The 19,431-nt window shown below is 46.6% G+C and overlaps 1 protein-coding gene across 4 annotated transcripts in view; it reads right to left on the reverse strand.

Annotated features, from left to right (window-relative positions):
* The window catches only part of LOC146191782 (uncharacterized), a 254,626-nt gene that overhangs the window by 48,946 nt on the left and 186,249 nt on the right, over positions 1-19,431 (reverse strand). For all 4 annotated transcript variants that reach the window (XM_084602286.1, XM_084602283.1, XM_084602284.1 and 1 more), the window contains exons 2-3: positions 4,385-4,932; positions 627-751 (exon numbers count right to left, since the gene is read on the reverse strand). In XM_084602286.1, the coding sequence (XP_084458412.1) occupies positions 627-751; positions 4,385-4,932 (673 nt within the window). The remainder of the gene's footprint in view (positions 1-626; positions 752-4,384; positions 4,933-19,431) is intronic.

Consider the following 19,431-nt stretch of genomic DNA (forward strand, 5'->3'; position numbering starts at 1 on the left):
CAAGACACGTACACATAAGACACGATTTTTTAGTGTTGAAAAAAAAGAAACGTATTAAGGCTGCTCTAAACGAACTTTAAGCGATGAAAAATAAAAATGCATTTTTCGCAACTTTGACATGGAATAACAATGATGCACTGAAGTATTAAACATAATTGGCGATAAATCGAGAGTGTTTGAAGGGCTACCTTGGCAGAGCAGGGTTAAAATCCGGCTGCGCACAACAAAATCTACTCATGCGTTCATGAAATTTCTGTCTTGTTTTTACTACAACATTCAAAAATAACGAAATTAGTGCCCTCTTCCGGTGCTAGCAGGGGTACAATGACAATGCAAAAAGAAGTTTTCTTATCTCCATACGGTGGCAGACCATCACTTACAGGTCATACAAGCAAGTATAGTGTGCTCAGACTACGGGCATGGTATCAGCTGTAACATTACAAAGGAAATCTCAATGTTCCTCCCGCCCTGTCTTTCTGCATACAGGTTAATGATTAAGATAGATATCAGCGGTGAACCTGCCCAGCCTACGAAGAATTTTTATAGGATTCATTGCATTATCGGACATAAGTATTTTGTCCCTGTACAACATTTAGCTATGTAGAGGAAAATCGAGTCGTACTTACTTGCTGCTAACACTCCCACTAGAACAGCGATGCCTAAAATCATGAGAAGAAGACAGCAGAAGAACATGCGCTTCCACCCGGAACACACTTTTCTTTTTTCTTTTGTTAAATAAAGCTTTTCGCCGCTGCAAAGAGATAGAGAAAAGAAAGAAAGAAATCATTAGAACAAAAAGAATAACCGGATCATCAAAATATTCATTTTGGCATGTCAAAATGTCGTCTCTATTTAGAGAAGAAATAGCTGCTTTGTAGTAACAAGTATACCAATAATAATAACAATTCCTGAGGGTGAAATATTAAAACCTTAAAAGTTTTTCATCTGGGGCAGAGTTATATAAAACCAGTCATCGCGTAGCAAGTTTAGGAAATCATAGCACTGTAGCAGAATTGAGAAAAATTGATTCTATGAGCATTTAACACCTTCTGTTACAACAAATGGGATTAGAGAATCCTTTCAACAAAGACAGTCCCGAAGCCGCTCTGGCGAAACTCGCGCGCCATAAGCATAGCGATTATAAGGTATCGCTTATTTCTGCACCACGTGTGGATGGATTCCCTAAAATCATCTGGAGAATTAGAGATAAAGTCTGTTTGTTTGTTTTTTCTAATTAACCTTGTTCCCAACTAACACGGCGTGGCATCACATATAAGGGATGTATGCCATGCTGTGTACAGCATATACTCAATCAAGCAAACGGTATCACACAAGGATTGAAAACAGATCATAAAGCAGTACGGTAAGCAAAACGCAATTATACGCAACTGATGCACCTTGTAGGTAAACGTTAGGTTGTAAGAAAACGTTCCTGTTTAAAAACTACTCTCGTACACTTAACGCAAGTGACGGACACTTAGGAATTACATTTCTGTTAAAGTTAGTTCTATCACTGGAAGGCAACCCTCTCCAACTGAAAAGAAGAGACAATATTCCTCAATTTTTGGGTACCATCAATTTATCGTATCTAGGCAAAAGACCCCTAATGACATAAAAATGCATTAAAACATCAATTATTGCGGCGAATCAGCACACATAACGCTTGTGAGGTGTTCATACAAAGATATTTTCCATGTATACCTGATCAAATTTGCAATTAAATTATATTGACTACGACACCTATCAACATGTTCTTCGCTTAAGCGATAAAGAAAAAGAAATCACATAATAGCAATACATCCTTCCGGTATTGTAGCTCGAGGCAATGTGAGGTCTCCATGACGCTCTTGCGTTGTAGAATTCCTAGCCTCAATCTTTATTTATGTCGCTCTGGATTCACGCCGTCGAATCTTTGTGCGTCATGCGATGACGTGCCAACCATACAACATTATACCTTCTCCTGCCGGAGGTATATGCTCCTCAGAGAAGAAATTATTTGGAAATTCCTTTTGCTCGCTTAGAACAGACGTTTACCATTCCTGTCCTCCTCTCCTTTGGCCCTAAGAATGGTGTGAGTCACTCCATAGCTATAATTTTGCGACCGAAAGATTTGTTTGTTAGCGCTACTCTGTCTGGATTATAGTTACAATTTTTATTTGTATTTTTTAAATATTCTTCCTCTACTGATTACAATTCAAATCACCTCAAAATGTTTCCTAATTATTTTAGCAACACTAATTCATGATTAATAAGTTATATATCATACAGTTTAAGTCGGGATTTTGTAATCTATTCTTACACATGCACTGAACTCTGGCCAGTCCCCCACTAGCCGTGTTTACATGAATGCGACAGTAGCGCATCGCGTCGCGTCGCATTTCGTAGTGCCTCACGTTAATACGATGCGACAGCGTTTACATGTAGCGCATCATCTCTAGCGCGGTGGTGGCGCCATGTGGTGTCGCATATTGAAAGCATTAGTGGCACTGAGGTTGTAATTTTTTCAAATTCATTTAACATTTATTTTATACATACCAGAATAAAAGGAAAGCCGTAATAAATATCAAAACTGCGTATGAAGCGAAATTAAATAATTCGTCGCCTTTGTTCATCCAACCCGAAGCTATTTGAATATCCCGCGCTTTCTGTCCACGGCACCCAACAACTCTTACTAAGCCTATCACCTGCCGGATTTCAGAAGTTATCTTAAAATTTGAGACATTTTGAAGCCAGAATTGTGTGGTGAGGGTATTTTCAGACAAATGAAAAGCTTCTTTCACCCTTAATTTGTTTACAGAGAACGCGAGACACTGTGGAGCGGCGACGACGAATTGGTGGTGCATGAAGCGAGCGGCCGCCGCTTCGCCGGACGCCGCCATCTTGCTATTAATGCGATGCGACCGGGTTTACATGCACGGAGATAGCCGACTTACCCCTCTCCATCTAGCCCTGCCTGGCACATTAATGCGATGCGTTTCCTGGCGCATTACCCCTGTTTACATGAATGCGATGCGATGCGCTAGCTGTCGCATTTATGTAAAAAAGGCTACTGTGGGCATGTGCCATAGAAACAGAGGCGAGGATTTTTACACCGCTACACTACTCCAAGGTTTCCAAAACCAGCTGCAGGCCAAGCTGGATGTTTAAACTGCACTGTCAATATTCGTCAATAAAAAGTACGAGTATATATCCTCTTTCAGCCCTACATACATCAACCACCGGAACAGACACATGCAGCCATGCAGCTGAAAGAAAACTTTCTTTCGCGGGAGGAGAGAGCAGTTAGGGTGGCCGGAGAAGTGCGCGCTTCCATCCCCACCGCTCGTGCCTCTTTTTGCAGCCGGGCACAAAGAGCAGGGTTCTCGCTAAAGAGAAAGTCAGCCAGGACAGCTACGCGGCAAGCAGAAACAGCCACGCTGAACGAGGATGATGGCCGGTCGCACGAGGAACAAGGTAGTATGCCGCGGCGAGCAGCCATGCATCGGCGGGCATCGCGAATCTGTCAAGCGAGCGTGCCAACTCGGCGAAGCGTGTAGCGTGGACATTTTACTTAACTGCTCACGTCACAACGACCTTATAGCGGGGGGAGGGCCACACAACTGGATATGGCGCCCAGAAGGTGAGGGAGAGGGGGGCATCCAGCGGCACCAAGGCGGGCTTTGCCAGAAAAGCGATGCGATTGCAGCAGCCGTGATGAAGAAGAAGCAAAAAAGGGGAAGAGCCGCCCGAAAACCTCGGCGGCCTTGGCTCCCTTGCAACTGAAACGGACGCGGCGAAGGTGGCGCGCGCGAGTCGAGCGATCAGCCGTTCTCGCCCCCCTTCAATGGCTTAGCGCATTGCGCATTGCACCCCCATCCCGGGGTATTAGTGAAAGCCAGGCACTGCGCGGAGTATGGTGCTATACATTCATGTGATGTGCCGCCTCGCAAGGACCGTCAATATTTGTTGTTCCTTCTGTAAAAGTAGATGACCTCAGACTACTCAAACATAAAAGGCAAGCGTTGCATCTTTATGGAGACTATTACGGGATATGGGTCGTACTTGTTTCTGATCAGCACTATACGCTAGGTAGAACAATCATCTTGTTCTACGGTCGTACTGGGACGACATGACGATTCCTGGACACAGCGTATTTTAGGAAATTATTAGGTTTTCGGCACTCGAAGAAATCAGGCCTAGAGAAGATGTCTCTCTTCAAGTAACTTAGCAATTACAGAGCGAAGCTTTATGAAGTACTTCACAGAGCTAGAAGACCCCTGTTCTCGCTATTTGTACCTTCAGAGCGCCAGGAGTGTCAAGGCCGTCCCACTACTGGGCCCGGTAGTTGTGTCCATGCGAGACGCGAGGCGTCTTTGTCATACGCCCGTTCATCCTGGCCACTTACCGGAGGAACTTTTTGTGCGTGTTGACGGGGATGAAATACTCCTCGAACATTTTGGTGCCGGCGTCGCCGGTGGCTGCCGTGCTGCCCGTCAGGGGACTAGAGACCTCGGTGCCGGCGCCGCCGTTCGCCAACCCTCCCATCAGGGCTTCTTGCGCCTTGGCCGAGTCCGTGAACACGTCCAGGGCTACCACGTCGCCGTTGGCCGATTTGCGCGATGGCAGCGACTTGCGCGTGCGCGCCGTGTCGTAGTTGATGACCGCGTCTTCCGGAATCTGGATCCGGTGGTGGTTCAGGATCTTGCCGTTCTGCTGATTGACGGCGTTCTTCTCCTCTTCGATGCTTTTCTGGGCGATGTACGCCGGAGACTGGTTGCTCCTGTGCAGGTGGTTCGGCTCGTCTCCGTGGCTGGAGTCGAAGGCCGGGTTGACGTGGCCGTCGGCCGGCGAAGCCGGGGACCCGACGGCCGTGTTGTCCGTTAGCGACTCCATCGCGTCGTCGGGCGAAGCGGAAAGGTCGTTGGTCAGCTGCTGGTCGTCATGATGCATCTCCTAAGGAAGAGAAAAAGAGTCACAGCTTTAGGTGCATATAGATATACCCTCTGGGATGATGTCAATGGCAAAAACAACACCCACTACTTTCAAAAAGATACCATATATAGTGGGAGCTGAGACGCAAGAACTGCAGGCACCAGACGAAAATCTCCCTCCCTCTTTTTGTGTTGTCGGGTCACTTAGATACGTAGCTCAAGGTTCATTACGGTAAAATGAGCAGCTCACAAGTTCGATTCGTCTTCTCGTAGTCGCGGCAGATAGGAATGTTTGCCAGTCACAACATAGGCAAGATCTCCACAAGTTCGCAATAAGGAAAAGTAAGCGGTTGTATAATATCATATGATGTAAACTCATGCATTAAATTCTTCATACAAACGCAAAAAAAAAAAAAGAAAAAAGGCGTAGCGTTTCCTTGTTACATATCGCCGGCTCGAAATGTTCGCTAAAGCTCGCGTTTCTACGTCGAAAGCATCCAGAACGTGCTATACGCCCCGATGAGGCTGCGTGCATTCACGGACGAACCAGGTGCTGCCACCACGCGGCATCATCGCCTATTGTTAACACTGACTTCAGAAAGCGTAAAATGTGGCCTCGAAAACCCTACGACATTAACGTCATCACGAACAATATCTAGAGCAGCCGTTTGTTGTTTGTTCTCCATGTTTGTGCCATAAATTTCAAAGCATTAGAGCGAATTAGTCCTCTCAGGAGCCTTATTCTGAGACACACGTTTACAAAACACGAGCGCCTTGACGACTGATATGCTAAGTGAGGTACACGTCGAATATCTCACCGACACGGTACTTCCTGTCGACGCTAGCGGACATCGATCCCAAGGAGCAGTGCCATTCTTCTAGGGCTTAGTAATAAGAATATGGTAAACGCGCCTCCAGCCGTTTAAAAAAAGACAATAGACTTGGATATATCGTTAGCAATGCAACAGGACTGGCAGTATTCCGAAAGGGACGCTGCAAGCTAGCGCTTAGTGCCGAAGAAGACAAGAGCAAATCCGCCTGCCAGAACGAGAAAGCCGGCTATATAGTCTGCCTCAAAAAAGTGGGCCGCTGAGACGCGATTTCGGCTGTACAAGCGACGTCACAGTCACGTCATTGTATTACGCTGCTTCGGGCAACTTCACGCGCGACTTTCCTTGTTTCTTAGACGGGTCTGTTTGGCCGAGAACCTCAATGTCAGCGCTGTTTTTCTAGGCCGCTGATTACTATCGCTGGGTCAACGTCACGATGCGACAGCGCTCAGTCATTTGTGGTAACAGGAACGTTAGTGCCTGTAACTAATTGTTCCACAATGTGGTCCCAGGCGCTAGCGGTGGCTGGTTGCTTGGCCTCAAAAAAATATGCCACATATTCACTATTGGGGAGCAGTCGTCACAAGCGGTGAATTGCACAAGGTAGAAGTTTTTTTTTGTTTTTTTTCTAGAAACAAAACTATTTATTAAAAAAAAATACAGAATTGCGCTGAAGTCTGCTGAAGAGCGGAAACTGCGAAAGCCTCTTTACAGTACTGTCTTCATTACCTGTGTCGTCATTGTCGTCCTACCATCGTAATCACTATCGCTACTGTCATCATTATCAACTAAATTCACCGTCATTGTCATCGCTGCTACCATCATCAATATCACTAACTACAGCTCCATTATCATCCTATTATCATCATTATCACTAACTGCATCATCATTGTGATCGCTACTATAATTCTCATGCTATGCAAGGAGAATTACGATCGGTTCCTCACGAGCGCGGTGTGGCGCAGAGGTTAGCTCGGCTGGGACCTGTGCAAAACTCTAGAAGTCAGCTTTTCTGCACAGCAAATACCCCTTCACCATGATGGAGGGGGGGGGGGGGGGGGGGCAAACCTGTTTCTGGAGCAGAAATTGGGTGCAGCGCAGAAAACTTCGATAGTGACAAAGATGATCATGTACTGTTTTGTGTTGGTGATGACCGGCAATAAAGAAAAAAAAAACATTTCCTGCGCCTCTCTGCCGTGTGTGAGCCCCTCCGCGAAGCGCAGTGCCTTGCAAGTGTCATTCATACCGCGTCCCCCTCCTCTACCTACACCTAGTTTTCAATAGCGAAGGGATTCTGCTCACCAGGTTTGTGCATGACATCAGGCTTGGCATAGAAGTATTATGTCCTGCACCCAACTTCTTCCCCCGAAACAGGATTGGCCGTCGTGGTGAAGGGGTTTTTGCTGTGCAGAGAAGCTGACTTCCACAGTTTTAGACTACCGGTGGAGACTTTTTTTTTTTTTTTTCCTGCGCACATTTCCGCAGACCATGAGCCAAGGAAGGCTTTCGCCTTCATAAATATGAAATACGACTGTACTAATTGCAAAACTGCCTGACATATTGGACAGCGGGAATTCAGAAGAAAAGCGATATTCTTATCTTTTTTTTTTTTTTTTCGTCTGGGGAACACGTAGTAACCTAAACTGTCGTTATTACACCTAAGTGAAAATTCAAACGGGGACGCATTGTATCAAACAACAAACTTGAGCCCATCGCAGCCTTTCCCAGCCAGCCGCCCGTCTCAAGTTCAGACGCTGCGTGTGAAATGACCGACGGCACTGCCCGATTTAGACGATGTCTTGTTCCAATACAATTTCAATCCTTCTCATTATGATTTAATACTGTATTACTATTCCATAGTATAAACACATATCTCGGGGTCGGTTATCGCAGTTGTGGTTACCACATGACGTAAGAGTGCACACAACTGTGATTCAAATTCTTGGTTATTAAAGTGAATGCAAATGAGAACGTCTTGACTGACTAAAGATTCTTCGAAAGCTTGACATGTCACACGGGCATCGCCATTTCACGTACGATTCGACGCTCTATAAAAAGGCAGCGCATTTTTTTTAAACAAATGCAGAAAGGATTTGTAGAGAACATAAAGGTGATTCTCAATGCCTGGATCTCTATAACTTCGTCATATATATGTAACTTTGCACAGTTCACGAAGTTTCTCTTTTTTTTTTTTCGAGGAACAAACTGAATATCGACACAGATAAACACTTTTGACAATTTAAATAACAATTTCCGGTTATGTATTATTTCTTGGGAAGGCTGCAACGATACGGTGACTAGAATAAAACGCATTCTTAAAGACGTTTTTACAAAACCTTGTGGACGGCGAGAAGCCCAACTGCAAATTTTCAACAAGATAATACCTACTTTCAGCAGCAGCAGCAATGCCGATGGCAAAACGAATGCTTCATCACTCTTTCCCGCCCTGGTGCCGGTGAGGGAGAAAAAAATGTTCCGGCTTATAGAAAAGAATAAAGTTTAGTTTCTCAGCGAGAATCTAGCTTCCTAAATTCCCAGGAAAAAAAAAAAAAAAAGCTGGAAGCAGCGAAGTTCAGACATCTCCAAACTGTATCGCGCGATGCCCGCTAGAGACATCGAACTACAAAATGGCAGTGATGAAATTATATCACAGGACTAGAAAGTGGTCTAAAAGAGAAATTGTTTCTACGGTTATTTTCTACGGGAATCATAATACAGCACTAGAGAGCAGAGTGGCAGCAACATTCCTTTTGGAGAAAGCAGGGCTAAAAGCAACGCCTCACCCCGGCTGGTTCTGTGAAGATCATTGACATTCCTTACTATTCCTTATGCCGGATTCCTTACCACTCTTTCAGGCAGGGGAAGCAAGCTTAAAAGCAGGGCTTTACTTCAGCTGTTCCTTCTGGAACTAAGCACCATTCCTTTTTAACCCGAAAGTAGATCCTGCCACCTGTTCAGTAAATTTCCAGCAAGGCACACCCGCACAGGACTGTTACGGGCGTTTAAATTATCATACCTCTTTCCGAAAAAAGTCTCTAAAGCAGTTCTCATCGAAGCGCTTTAAAATACTCCTCAGGTCAAGACGTTAAGCTGTACTTTTTTTAATCTTCCGATACCATGGTGTGCCTTTTGACAGCCTTCTCCACTGCTGTCATCACCAAGAAGCTACAAAAAAAAAAAAAAAAAAAAAAAAAAAACAGCGCCCACTGGTCCTCGCCGGCAACAATCGTCTGAATTCCTTTTCAGAGGTTGGGTTCAAGGGACGAGCACCTTCTAGGAAGGTCCAGGCAACGACCGCAGGGCGTGCACGTACGCATTGCTAACCAGGTAACGCGCAAAGTAAAAAAAAAAAAAAAAAAAGGAAAAAGGAAAGAAATAGAGAGAAGAAAAAAGAAACGAGAAGGCGGGCTTTCTATCGGCACGGCAGTGCGCGCATTCTTGAAGGGCGTAGTTAGTTCTCGCAGTTCCGGCGTTGCCTCTGGTACGTTCATTGCGCGGGCGTCCTCCCGTCTTGACAGGCGTAGCAGCACTCGAGGGGCCACTTCCACCAGCGGGGTGCCCAGCAGAGGCGCAGGTACACGCGGCTGCACATTGTGGTGACCCGCGTGGCCCGCGGCGCGGGGTGGTGGTTTTTCCAGACGGGGCCCTTCTCCGCAAGCAAACAGGCACCTCTCGCGAAACGAACGACAAGTTGCAGCGGCGACGGCACCTTTGTCCGGTCGTTGTTCGTTTTCTCTGTACCGCGTTCGTTCGGTTATGAGCTGCACTGCGAAAAGATATGGTGGCTAAACAAATGAGTTCAGGTTAGAATGGGGACCGAGCGGCGAGCTGTGGAAAACGAGATGATAGGAACGAATGAATAACTTTAAGAGACAGGGCGAAGGAGACGAGATACGCTAGGAAGGTTATTGATATTGTTACGAAAAAGGTCAGCAGTGGCGCGAGATGAGCCCTTGCACTAAGCCAGCCATTAAAATCATCGTTCACCCTGTCACTATGTTGTGCCGTCGTCTTGCTTGTCGCCACGCAACATTGTGGTTAGAGGTGCGGAGTGCGTCATCCCCATCGCCACCTTGGAGCGTTGACGCTAGCCGTACGCCGGAACCATTGGCCGAGAGCCCAGGATATCGCCGCGCAGCTTCGTCCCAGCCCTCCCTGCCCAGACCTTACCAGCCGCAACTACCGCCGCCCCGCCCGAGCCCGGATCTGAAGACAAGGCGCACAGACGAACCAACCACAGCCGTGACCAGAGTAAGGACCCGAAAGAACCGAAAGACATGAATACGTAACCACCCACCCAGCCGTCCGACACGATCTCCAGCCATCGGTCTCATGGATGCTTTGGTGGCGGATGGTTGAAGAGCTCCAGGGGAGGCGGATCACCCAAGCATCATCGTGGTCATCGTCATCGTGGTGACAAGCAACTCATTCTCTTCTATCTTTTCTTCAACATCCTCACCGTCACGTCACCACCGCCTTCAACGAACCGATCGGGACGATAGCTTGGTGACCCCGGGAAGTGTTGCGAAGATCGGCAGTGGCGCGAGAGGAGCCCTTCCTGTCGCCACGTTGTGCCATCTTCTTGCTTGTCGCCACGTAACAATGTTCTAGTCTTACACAAGAACGCGAACTGGGCATCAAGAGGGCACGTTATGCGAACAAAATATAATCAATATGTCCACTGAAGACAAAGGAGTCGACTCCACGAGAAAACAAAAAAATTACGAGGGTTCAACACTGCTGAACCAAAAATTGAGCGAAAGCATTAGCTGCGGGTGACCGAGCGTTCTTCTTCTTCTCTTTTTTTTCTTCCTCAGCCCACATATAAAGCCCCGCTTTAACCAACCCATATGAACGTGCCTTAGTAGCCTATAGGGGTAACGTGAATGCCAGGGTCCTAGCAGGCTGATTTCGACATAACCGTCCCATGTGAAACGAGAGACCTAAGTTGGCAGCTCCTGCCAGCCCGTGTGTCAAGTGGGGTGTGACGTCACAACGTCGCGTGGGTAAGACGTAACTGCGGCCGGGTCACGCGAAGGCTTGAAAGTGCGAGTAGTATTGCTTTCGCAAAGAACGCAGGGGGCAGCCATGAATCAGGTGGCTGGATGAGGTTTGGACGTCTGTATAAAGATAAGTTCATCGAAGCTGGTTAACGGCACGGTTAAGTGAAGAACATTGGGATAGCCCTTCGTCGCAGCTAGTTTGATGGCGATGACCACAATGTGACTAACGAAAAGGATCATTCACAAAGACCAAAAAAAAAAAAAAAAAAAAAAAAAGTCGTCTATCGCAATGAAAGCAAACTCTTCGTTTGAAGGTGGACCGACGTTCGCACAAGATGTCTGATACAGCACATGAAAGAAGAAAATAAAACTGAAATTGTGAAGAAAAAAAAAATTGAACAGCGCTAAGATCGCGAAAGGGAGGAGGGAAAAAAGACGACTCACGCTGAATCACATAGTGAGAACAGTCACGAACGCTGTAATGCTTGTTCTTTCCTACTACACTTTTTTACCGAGTGACCGTCCACGCAAATAAAATTATTTCCGTCATTCACTCACGGGATCGTTCAATTAAAGTAGAATCAATATCTTTAAATAAATGCTGAACCTTGCTTGTATAGAAGGCCTACAGCCAATACGGTACTAAGCCAATAATCATCCTAAATAAAATCGAACGTTGGAAGTCACAAAGAGCGGTGGTTATAATCCAATGAATACGGTACACTTCGCCGCTAACCCAAGCTCAGAGCCCACGCGTGCGGCGCCCGAATGCCAAGGCCCTCCGAGCGCGTCCGCATGGCTGCGCCTCGCGGCAGAAGGCAGCCGCGCGACCTTCCCGCGTCCTTGCGGGGTCAACCTTTGCCGGCAGCGCGCGCCACTCGCCGAGGAGCCACCGTCCCGAACCGCAAATAAGCCACCCTAATGGCCACCGTGCCGCGGACTATCAATAAGCAAGCACGAGGGCCGCCTGCAGTGCGCAATCAGCCCGCTCGTAAAGGGTTTTAACGTTCATTGCCAGCCGTAATTGATCAATTACACGTTGCCTGACCCAGTTGGGCATCTCCCCGCTCCTCACGAAGGGGTTGAAGATCATGCTTTTACGTTTCGTCCACTTATTTTGGTCAGGTCGTAGTTAGGGGGTGAACATGTATGCGGCGTGTTTTGTTTTGGGGACGAAAGCTTCCGAAAGCTTCCGCGTGACCATATTCTCAAGGGTTCGGCAGCATATATCCACTAGACCGGATTTGCGAGAGTAGCTATAGCCCCTAATTTAAATAAATGACTCAATTTTGGTCATTGCGTGCTTGAGGTTTCAAAACGCTGAGCTATTGCAACCATATTTCCCAGCCGCAACACTTAACTACAGTGTATACTCGTGACCGTTCTAATTGTAGGCTTTTGAGAAAAGCAAGACACCGTCGGTGTTTACATATACTGGCCACGGCTAGTCGTATCGGGCGCCATTGTGTCTAATTAACAGGCCAAGGCGCGGTCCGCTTGCCAGTGCGAATGAAATATAATTCGCACCTTTCTCGGAGCTCTCGAAATACGCGGAGTTTGCGGCGTGGCAACCGCGGGCAAGAGACACGGCCGAGCCTCAGCTCTCTTCAGCCAGGACGTGGTTCTCACTCTGCGGTGTCGAACACAACTTTGGCCGTCGAGCTGTTGGTAAAGAGGCTTACAAACAGCGAAGTGCAGAGTGTATAGGTAGTGACGGTGAATATAGAAAGCGGAAAACAAGTGCTGATGCATGAGTATAGGATGAATAAGGATAAAACTCCTCTACACATGTTTCCTGATTTTGACGATTCAGAGACATTAACGATCTAGGTCACAACTATTCATTCGGGGTTAAAAGGCTGGATGGTTCAAGGTCTGTGTGAGTTTGCCCTTGAGGAAGCCTTCAGCGACGGAGTAGCGAGTAAAGTTAAGGAATGGATAGGTGCAACATGCATAAAAGACAGTTTAAGGTAACTGCTACAAAAGCACATTTCCTCGAAGTGGAAGCACCATGCCGATACACGGTGCGCAAGGAAGTCGGACGAATACTCCAGAGCCTAGGAAGGGTCGGAAATAATAATATCGCTCATACATGTTTGTTAAATATCTTCAAACGGAACGGCAATAATCTGTCCTAATCGTCAAAATCGTTTTTCTCCGCAATGCACCCTGCCCAGCTAATGAAGCAGGAGCTATTTTTCGACCCTCGAAATTTAAACGCAGTTTCTTGCGTTTTTCAGCGTATCGGATGTCTGCGCGGTTTCACTAAGGACGCCGTGCGCACTTGGAAGGTGCGAACGCGCGTAATAACCATTTCAACTTTGCTTCAATTTTAATCGACAGAAATGCACTCGGAAGAAACCAATTTAATTGAGAACTTGACGTCAGATAGCCCTGACCTGTTGTCTGTATGCCTTAATGTTTTTGCCCCAGTGCGTGCTTGAGCTGAGGGCGTTATTTTACTTCACTTCATTTCACTTATTTTAGTACCAAAGCTTTCGCATTACAGAGGAGGTGGGGGTTATTCCTTTGCTTATAATGAAAAATTGACTACTTAACCTCTTTGTAAATATGCTGGCCAAGACTTCCAGCCGTTACCTGGCTGCTTACATTAGCAAGTAAAATGACTGCCATCTTAGATATAAGCCCACTAGGCCTTAGCCAGAGTGGACACTTCTCTGTATTTCCCCGCCATCCTTCAATATCACAGTTCTTCCATATTCCCAGACCCACAGCATGCAGAACCAAGCAGGAGCAGTTTACAACACGCCGACCACTATGTCTTTTCCAGCCATGTATTTGCGAAGTTTCTATCGCTGTACTCATCGCATCCGAAGGCATACCGCAGATATACTGCTTTGTTTTCCCCAGATACAAAACCGGCCTCTTTAGGAAGTCACACTGACTTTCTTTGACGAACTTTTGCTGTAATCTATGCTGCGAAGGAAAAGACACGTCGCATGTGCTGAAATCATGACACCTTTTTAAATACCAATATAATATGAAATTCGAAGCTTGGCAACTTGTCAACGCATGTGAATGCATATTGTGACTGAGCGAACAAGAGGCGAAGAAGGAAACCAAACAAGGCAGAGCGCGGAACTTCAACTCGATTTAATTTCGCAGATGCGTATAAATGTGACGCGCTACGTATCTGTCTAGCGAAACTGAGTCGAAGTTCTAAGCTCCGTCCTGTCTGTTTCCTTCTTGCCCATTGTCGTTCGCGCGGTCAGACTGTGCGTTCAGTACAAACCAGCTCGCTTTCTCCTTCTATATTGACTAGTTAACGAGCAGGACGCTAACTGCGACGGCAGACACTTTTATAGAGACAGTGAACGTTTGCAAACTTTTTCAACGCCGATTAAAAAGCCTCAGCGCCATCTTTTTTTGTAGAGAATTCTTACCACCTGTGTCGAATATAGGAACGTTCAGGAAAAGTACTTGTTCTCACCCGAAGGCCCTACCATTTATTTCTCTATACAGGGATATATTAGACACGTCGAACTCGCAAGTATAGAAGACTGTCCTCAGATGACAGCATTATACGCTAATGGAATGCCAGGAAACGGTCGCGGAAACAAGGGAGGTGAATAATCGTTTTTTAATCTATGCTCCATCCCGCAACCACGTGTCACTCCTTCACGAGTCTACCCAGAGAGGACTCAAATGCTTGCTTATTGTTCTTTGAAGAGAAGCTCAGATTTTAAGAGAGAGCGGATTTAACGCGATTCAAGTGAACAGGGAAGGTCGGATGAAACTCATAGTCGTGTTCAAAAGATCGCCGTACTCCAAACACTAACCATGTTTACACCTTTTGGGTTGCAAAAAGGGGTGCTCGGCTGCCCCCGTGCTAACACCCTACGTGAGAAACGGCTAAGCAGGGGTAGGGCACGGCGGTTAACAGTCAGGGTTGCCGATTGGCTACTCTAGCGCTGTGTAAAATGGAAGAGGGGCATATAAGAAAAAGCGAAAGGGAGAAATACGGTCTGAAAGTCAAAAACCGTTGCAGAAGGGTCCTGCAGCATTGTGAGGGCTTCCGCGCGCTGCGATCAGAACAGAACACAGCATCCACTTTCGATGCCAAACAAATGACACTTCCACAACGAAGGATGCTCCACGGTGAAGCAGTGCCGTTCTGCTCATAGAATGTTAGCCCGGGAACAGCATTACACCTTTAAGGACGCAAAAAGGTTTAGTGTGCACCTTGCTTCGCAATGCAAATAACGTCGGACAACCAACGTACCTTGATCAGGTCTCCCCATGCACGGCACCCGTTCACAGCAACGACAGCGCTTCAGCGACTTCTCGCCGCCACTTTGCTATGCCAAACGCAAAAAAGACCGCATGGCAGTTACCAGTGCCCTGACTAAGAGTTCGACTCAATCTGGAAACACCCTTGTTTTGGAAAACACGCGCGTTTCTAGAGACACGGGAAGAAAGAAACTAAACCTTTCGAACAGTTTTAACTTTCCCTGACAAACTAGACGACTACCTGAGAAGCGCGTCTAGCACAGCTATTAGCACCACTCGTCAAGCCAAGTCTTTCTGCCCAGTACCCTTTCCATATTCACTCTCACGTACATATTCATGAAAGTAGCCGAGCCTCCCCCTTCCTCTTTACGTTAGCGTCAGCTGTCAGCGAGTCCGTATTTTACCCGCTTTGCATGCACTGCAAGAAATCTGAAGGCGGAGTGGACGACGACTCCGCTAAAAAGGCCCGCCGATACACACGCACACACATACACATGTACAAACCAAACGCGAGATTCGCCAGATGATGCCGCTTCTCCGATTCAGAGAAAGTCCGCGTGCACGAGCAAAGGTGGGAAGAGCCTGACAGTCGATTTCAGCCTCGTCAGACGAAATTGCCCGCGCGGAACGAAGCGTGAGACAAGCCGTTCGTTTTCCCAAGTTAGCACGCCATGACCGTTGGGCAAACACGAGCAGACGCGCGCACCGTAACCGGCCGTGCCGCTTGTACAGTCGCTACGAGCTTGGCAGACTTCCACGGGGCAGCACGCGGCGTCACCGCACTCCAAGAGCTGGCAAGCGCTGTAGGCGTATTGTCAGTGCTGAAATAAAGCTTCTCCGTAAGCCGGGCCTCATAACAAGAGGGTGCAACTGACTGTCGATATGTATTTCACCAACGTGTGGCCAGAGCTCATTGCGACGGGTTTTCAGAGTGGTTGCGATTTTGCAAGCTGGAGGTATAGAAAGTTGCATGGTTCCAAAGTCGCCGCGTCCGGTGACGTCATGGGATTGGAGGAATTGTACGCGGCAACCACGAAAAAGCTACCTAGCAAGCGTTGCTCTTAACCAAGAAGCCATTCCTGTAATGATGGCTCGAATCGGTAATACTTCTCAATCTAGGCTCCACCGTTCACATTCTAACAATCCCTTCCAGCATACCGTGCACACGTGCACATTCTAACCTCCATTTAAGAACTCCTTTCCCAAGTGGTACTTGAAAGTGATTGCTCTCAACTGGCTTATAAACTACGAACTAATGTGCAAGTACTGAGTTAGAAATTCAATGTACCGTCTTTGCCAAAAGTAACCAGGCTGCAGGATCTACTTTTTAGCTATGTGGTAGTAAATTCACAGCATGTCTGAACCTCTAAATCTTTGCAATGTGAAGGCGAGCGCCTGTCCTCACTTCTTAACTAGTTCTTATCATCTGGAAACCCTTATTGGCTTTATAATACAAGATACAAGGAAAACATGCAGCCTGGTTACTTTTGGCAAAGACGGTGCGCCTTTAAATCGAATCTTGATAAAATTGCACCTTGTAAGATATAATCGATAACTACATCCACCCCATACAATTGAGATCACTTGCTATTAGGATGCCGGTGCTATTCATGTGGTCCTAGGAAAGAGAGCCCTCTAAGTTGTTTCCCGTCTGATGCATGAGATTCACCAATGCCTCGTCCACGTCAGATTGGGGAGACACTGACACTCATATGGCGAGTGAAAGAGGCGGTACAGTCGTGGCTGTAGCGTATGTGGTCCAAGAAGCAGCGACACGTTTCTTCAACGCTGTGTTAGCCTAGTCCCCTCCCCCCTCCTTCCTCTCTCTTCCTCCTCCGTTTCTCTTCACCATCGCTGTCGTCCGGCACCCTGGTATTCAGCCCCGGTATTCAGTATCATAGCACAAGACACGTCGCAAAGACCCACCATGTTTATTTTATTTATTCAGGTTACCCCATAAAGGTCATCCAAATGAGGGTATTACAAACGGGGAGGGGGGGATACAATTGTAAAAAACACGATGCAATTAGCATGCAACCTGTTTCAAACCAATTCAAAGGAGCCAACAGTCTACGAGTCCAAAGCAAACGTTCGGGATTTTTTTTTTTATGTTTAATTTTGGTATTGACAAGAATTCGTCTTATGATGATTTTTAGGGATAAAGGATATTCAATTCAAAGCGGAAGAAAAAATAACGTGCCGATGGTGGGAGCCCCTCATTTCTCCTTCAATTGTCTGCTTACTATTTCGAACCAGTGAGTTTTTTTAGCCTGTGAAGCTTCTCTACAAAGAAAAAATGCGCACAATCATTCATAGGGCGTTACGTACAGCGGCTATTTGTGTGTGATAAGCGACAGTGAACTGGAAGTTGCAGTTACGCATGCCGTCATCAATGTGTTAATCACAGCACAAATCAATTGGCGCTGGCACTACGCAAGAGATAATTGGCTATAATTTTTCTCCTATTTATTATACACGGAGAAAAGTGCTGTTCGGTCTCCGCCGAGCGCGTACATTCAAGCTTAAAATAATGAAAATACTGCACAGGAAGCAGTAAGTTGTCGTTTTTCTTATGACAGACTTGAAAAAAAGAAATACTTCAAATATCACGCATCGCCTCAATATATTGAGCTCCCGGCTGAAGACATAAATGTCCCCCGGATGTCGGCTAAAAAATTAAATGTGCAAGGGGCTTTAGTGCAGGAATCGCCAGTACCTATTGACATGGACTATGTGCTGCCACGGTTGCCTGCTTTATGCGGAAAACGATGTTAGCAACTATTCCGTTGGCAAGTACTAATACGCGCAGTGTTACGCTCGTAACGCTCGTAGGCGCAGCTAAGACTTCGAAGCTTAAATCCTTCATTGAAGGTTCTTTTTTTTCTTTCTTTTTTTTCGTTACAGAAAGTGGGCAACTAATTATAGCCGAATGTTTTCTTGTTTGTGCTGATGCGTAAGACATATGTGTTCATGATCGCCATGTGGTATTTGCTTAGAACCTCTATATAGCTTATAATTGATATTATCTCATTTATTTCTGTTCCGGTTTCAACAACCGAGCGGCGGCTGCGACCTCAAAGTTCAGGGCAGGGGTCATGAACGATTAAAAAAAAAAGAAAAAAAAAAGGAAACTGAAAGTGTCACGGTGAGCAATCCGACGAATGCAGAAAGGTAAGGAAAGTGGTTACTTATTAAATAAATATCAAGAACAGAAGGAAAAGATGTTTACCATATCCAGTATCTGCTATCTAATAGCTGAAGCACCTGAAATGGGGCGGCGGAAATAAAAAGACAGTAAGGAAGCGGTAGGTGGAATCAAAAAGGTGAGCGACCGGAAGAAAGAACAAGGTCGGACAGAAAACGAGAAACGCTACACTTTTTTTCTTTTTCTTTCTCTTTTTTTTTCTTGGGGGGGGGGGGGGGGGGGGGGGGGGGGGGGACTTGCACTCACAATACAACTGCAGCAGAACGGCAGTTCTAATTCCGATTTTTTTTTTTTTTTTTGTTACGAAATGGAAAACCAATGCACAATACACGGCGTGAAACTATGCAAGCTTTAGGGAGGTCGCGTCCGAACACTGGATGCCGTGGGTGGTCAGGTAGAACAGGAAAGAGTGCACCGCTATCAGCCTGGAATGCAACGTTCGATCTCACGAACCTAGAACCACCGCGTTCTGCTGGCTTAGCACAAAGGTAACTTTTTATTTACGTTTTCTACATTTATCAAAAACAGAGGTTTCGATTTCTTTTATTACCCTTCGTGACTTCTTTAGCGGGCCAACACATCAGTAATCAAGGCATCTGAGAAGCAGAAACGGCCCACAGCGAGCACACTGACCGCAGCGCCACAGTGCGAATTTAACTTACTGATGTTACACCATAAATCACCATACGCAATATCAACAGGAAATCACGTAACCACGTATGCAAAACGAAGCAAGGCAAAAACCTCAGCAGGTTGTCAAAGCGAGCTGTGCATTCCCGCTATTCCGATATCACTCTTGATATTCATAGGCTTGTGAAGCGCCACAGCCGCCGGCCGTAAAACCCCGAGAACAATGGAAGCTTTCGGCACTATACGCTCATTACAATACACTGGCGGAAGCGTTAAGGACGGGAGAGCGTACGTCGTGAGTTGTCAGTGCCACATGTAGACGTACTACAATCATGACGATGCCGTCATGGTATTGATTCTACCCACTGTCCTGCCTGCCGCCTCAGCGCACTGCGAACCTCTTCTATTAGGTCGCTTACTAGGTTCGAAAGAACAAGCGGCAATCATCGGCTCGGCATTCGCAGCCTAAACGACTGGTCATAGCGGCCGACTGCCGTCGGATCTCGATCGTGTGCGAGATTGCGGGCTTTCCCGCTGAAAATAGCTCATCAGAAGCATAGCGCCATAGAAGAGGGAGCAGCAAAAGATAAAAACACTGGAGA

The sequence above is a fragment of the Amblyomma maculatum genome, chromosome 4 (genome assembly GCF_055883805.1).
Source record: "Amblyomma maculatum isolate TAMU_Amacu chromosome 4, ASM5588380v1, whole genome shotgun sequence".
Lineage (NCBI taxonomy): Eukaryota > Metazoa > Arthropoda > Arachnida > Ixodida > Ixodidae > Amblyomma > Amblyomma maculatum.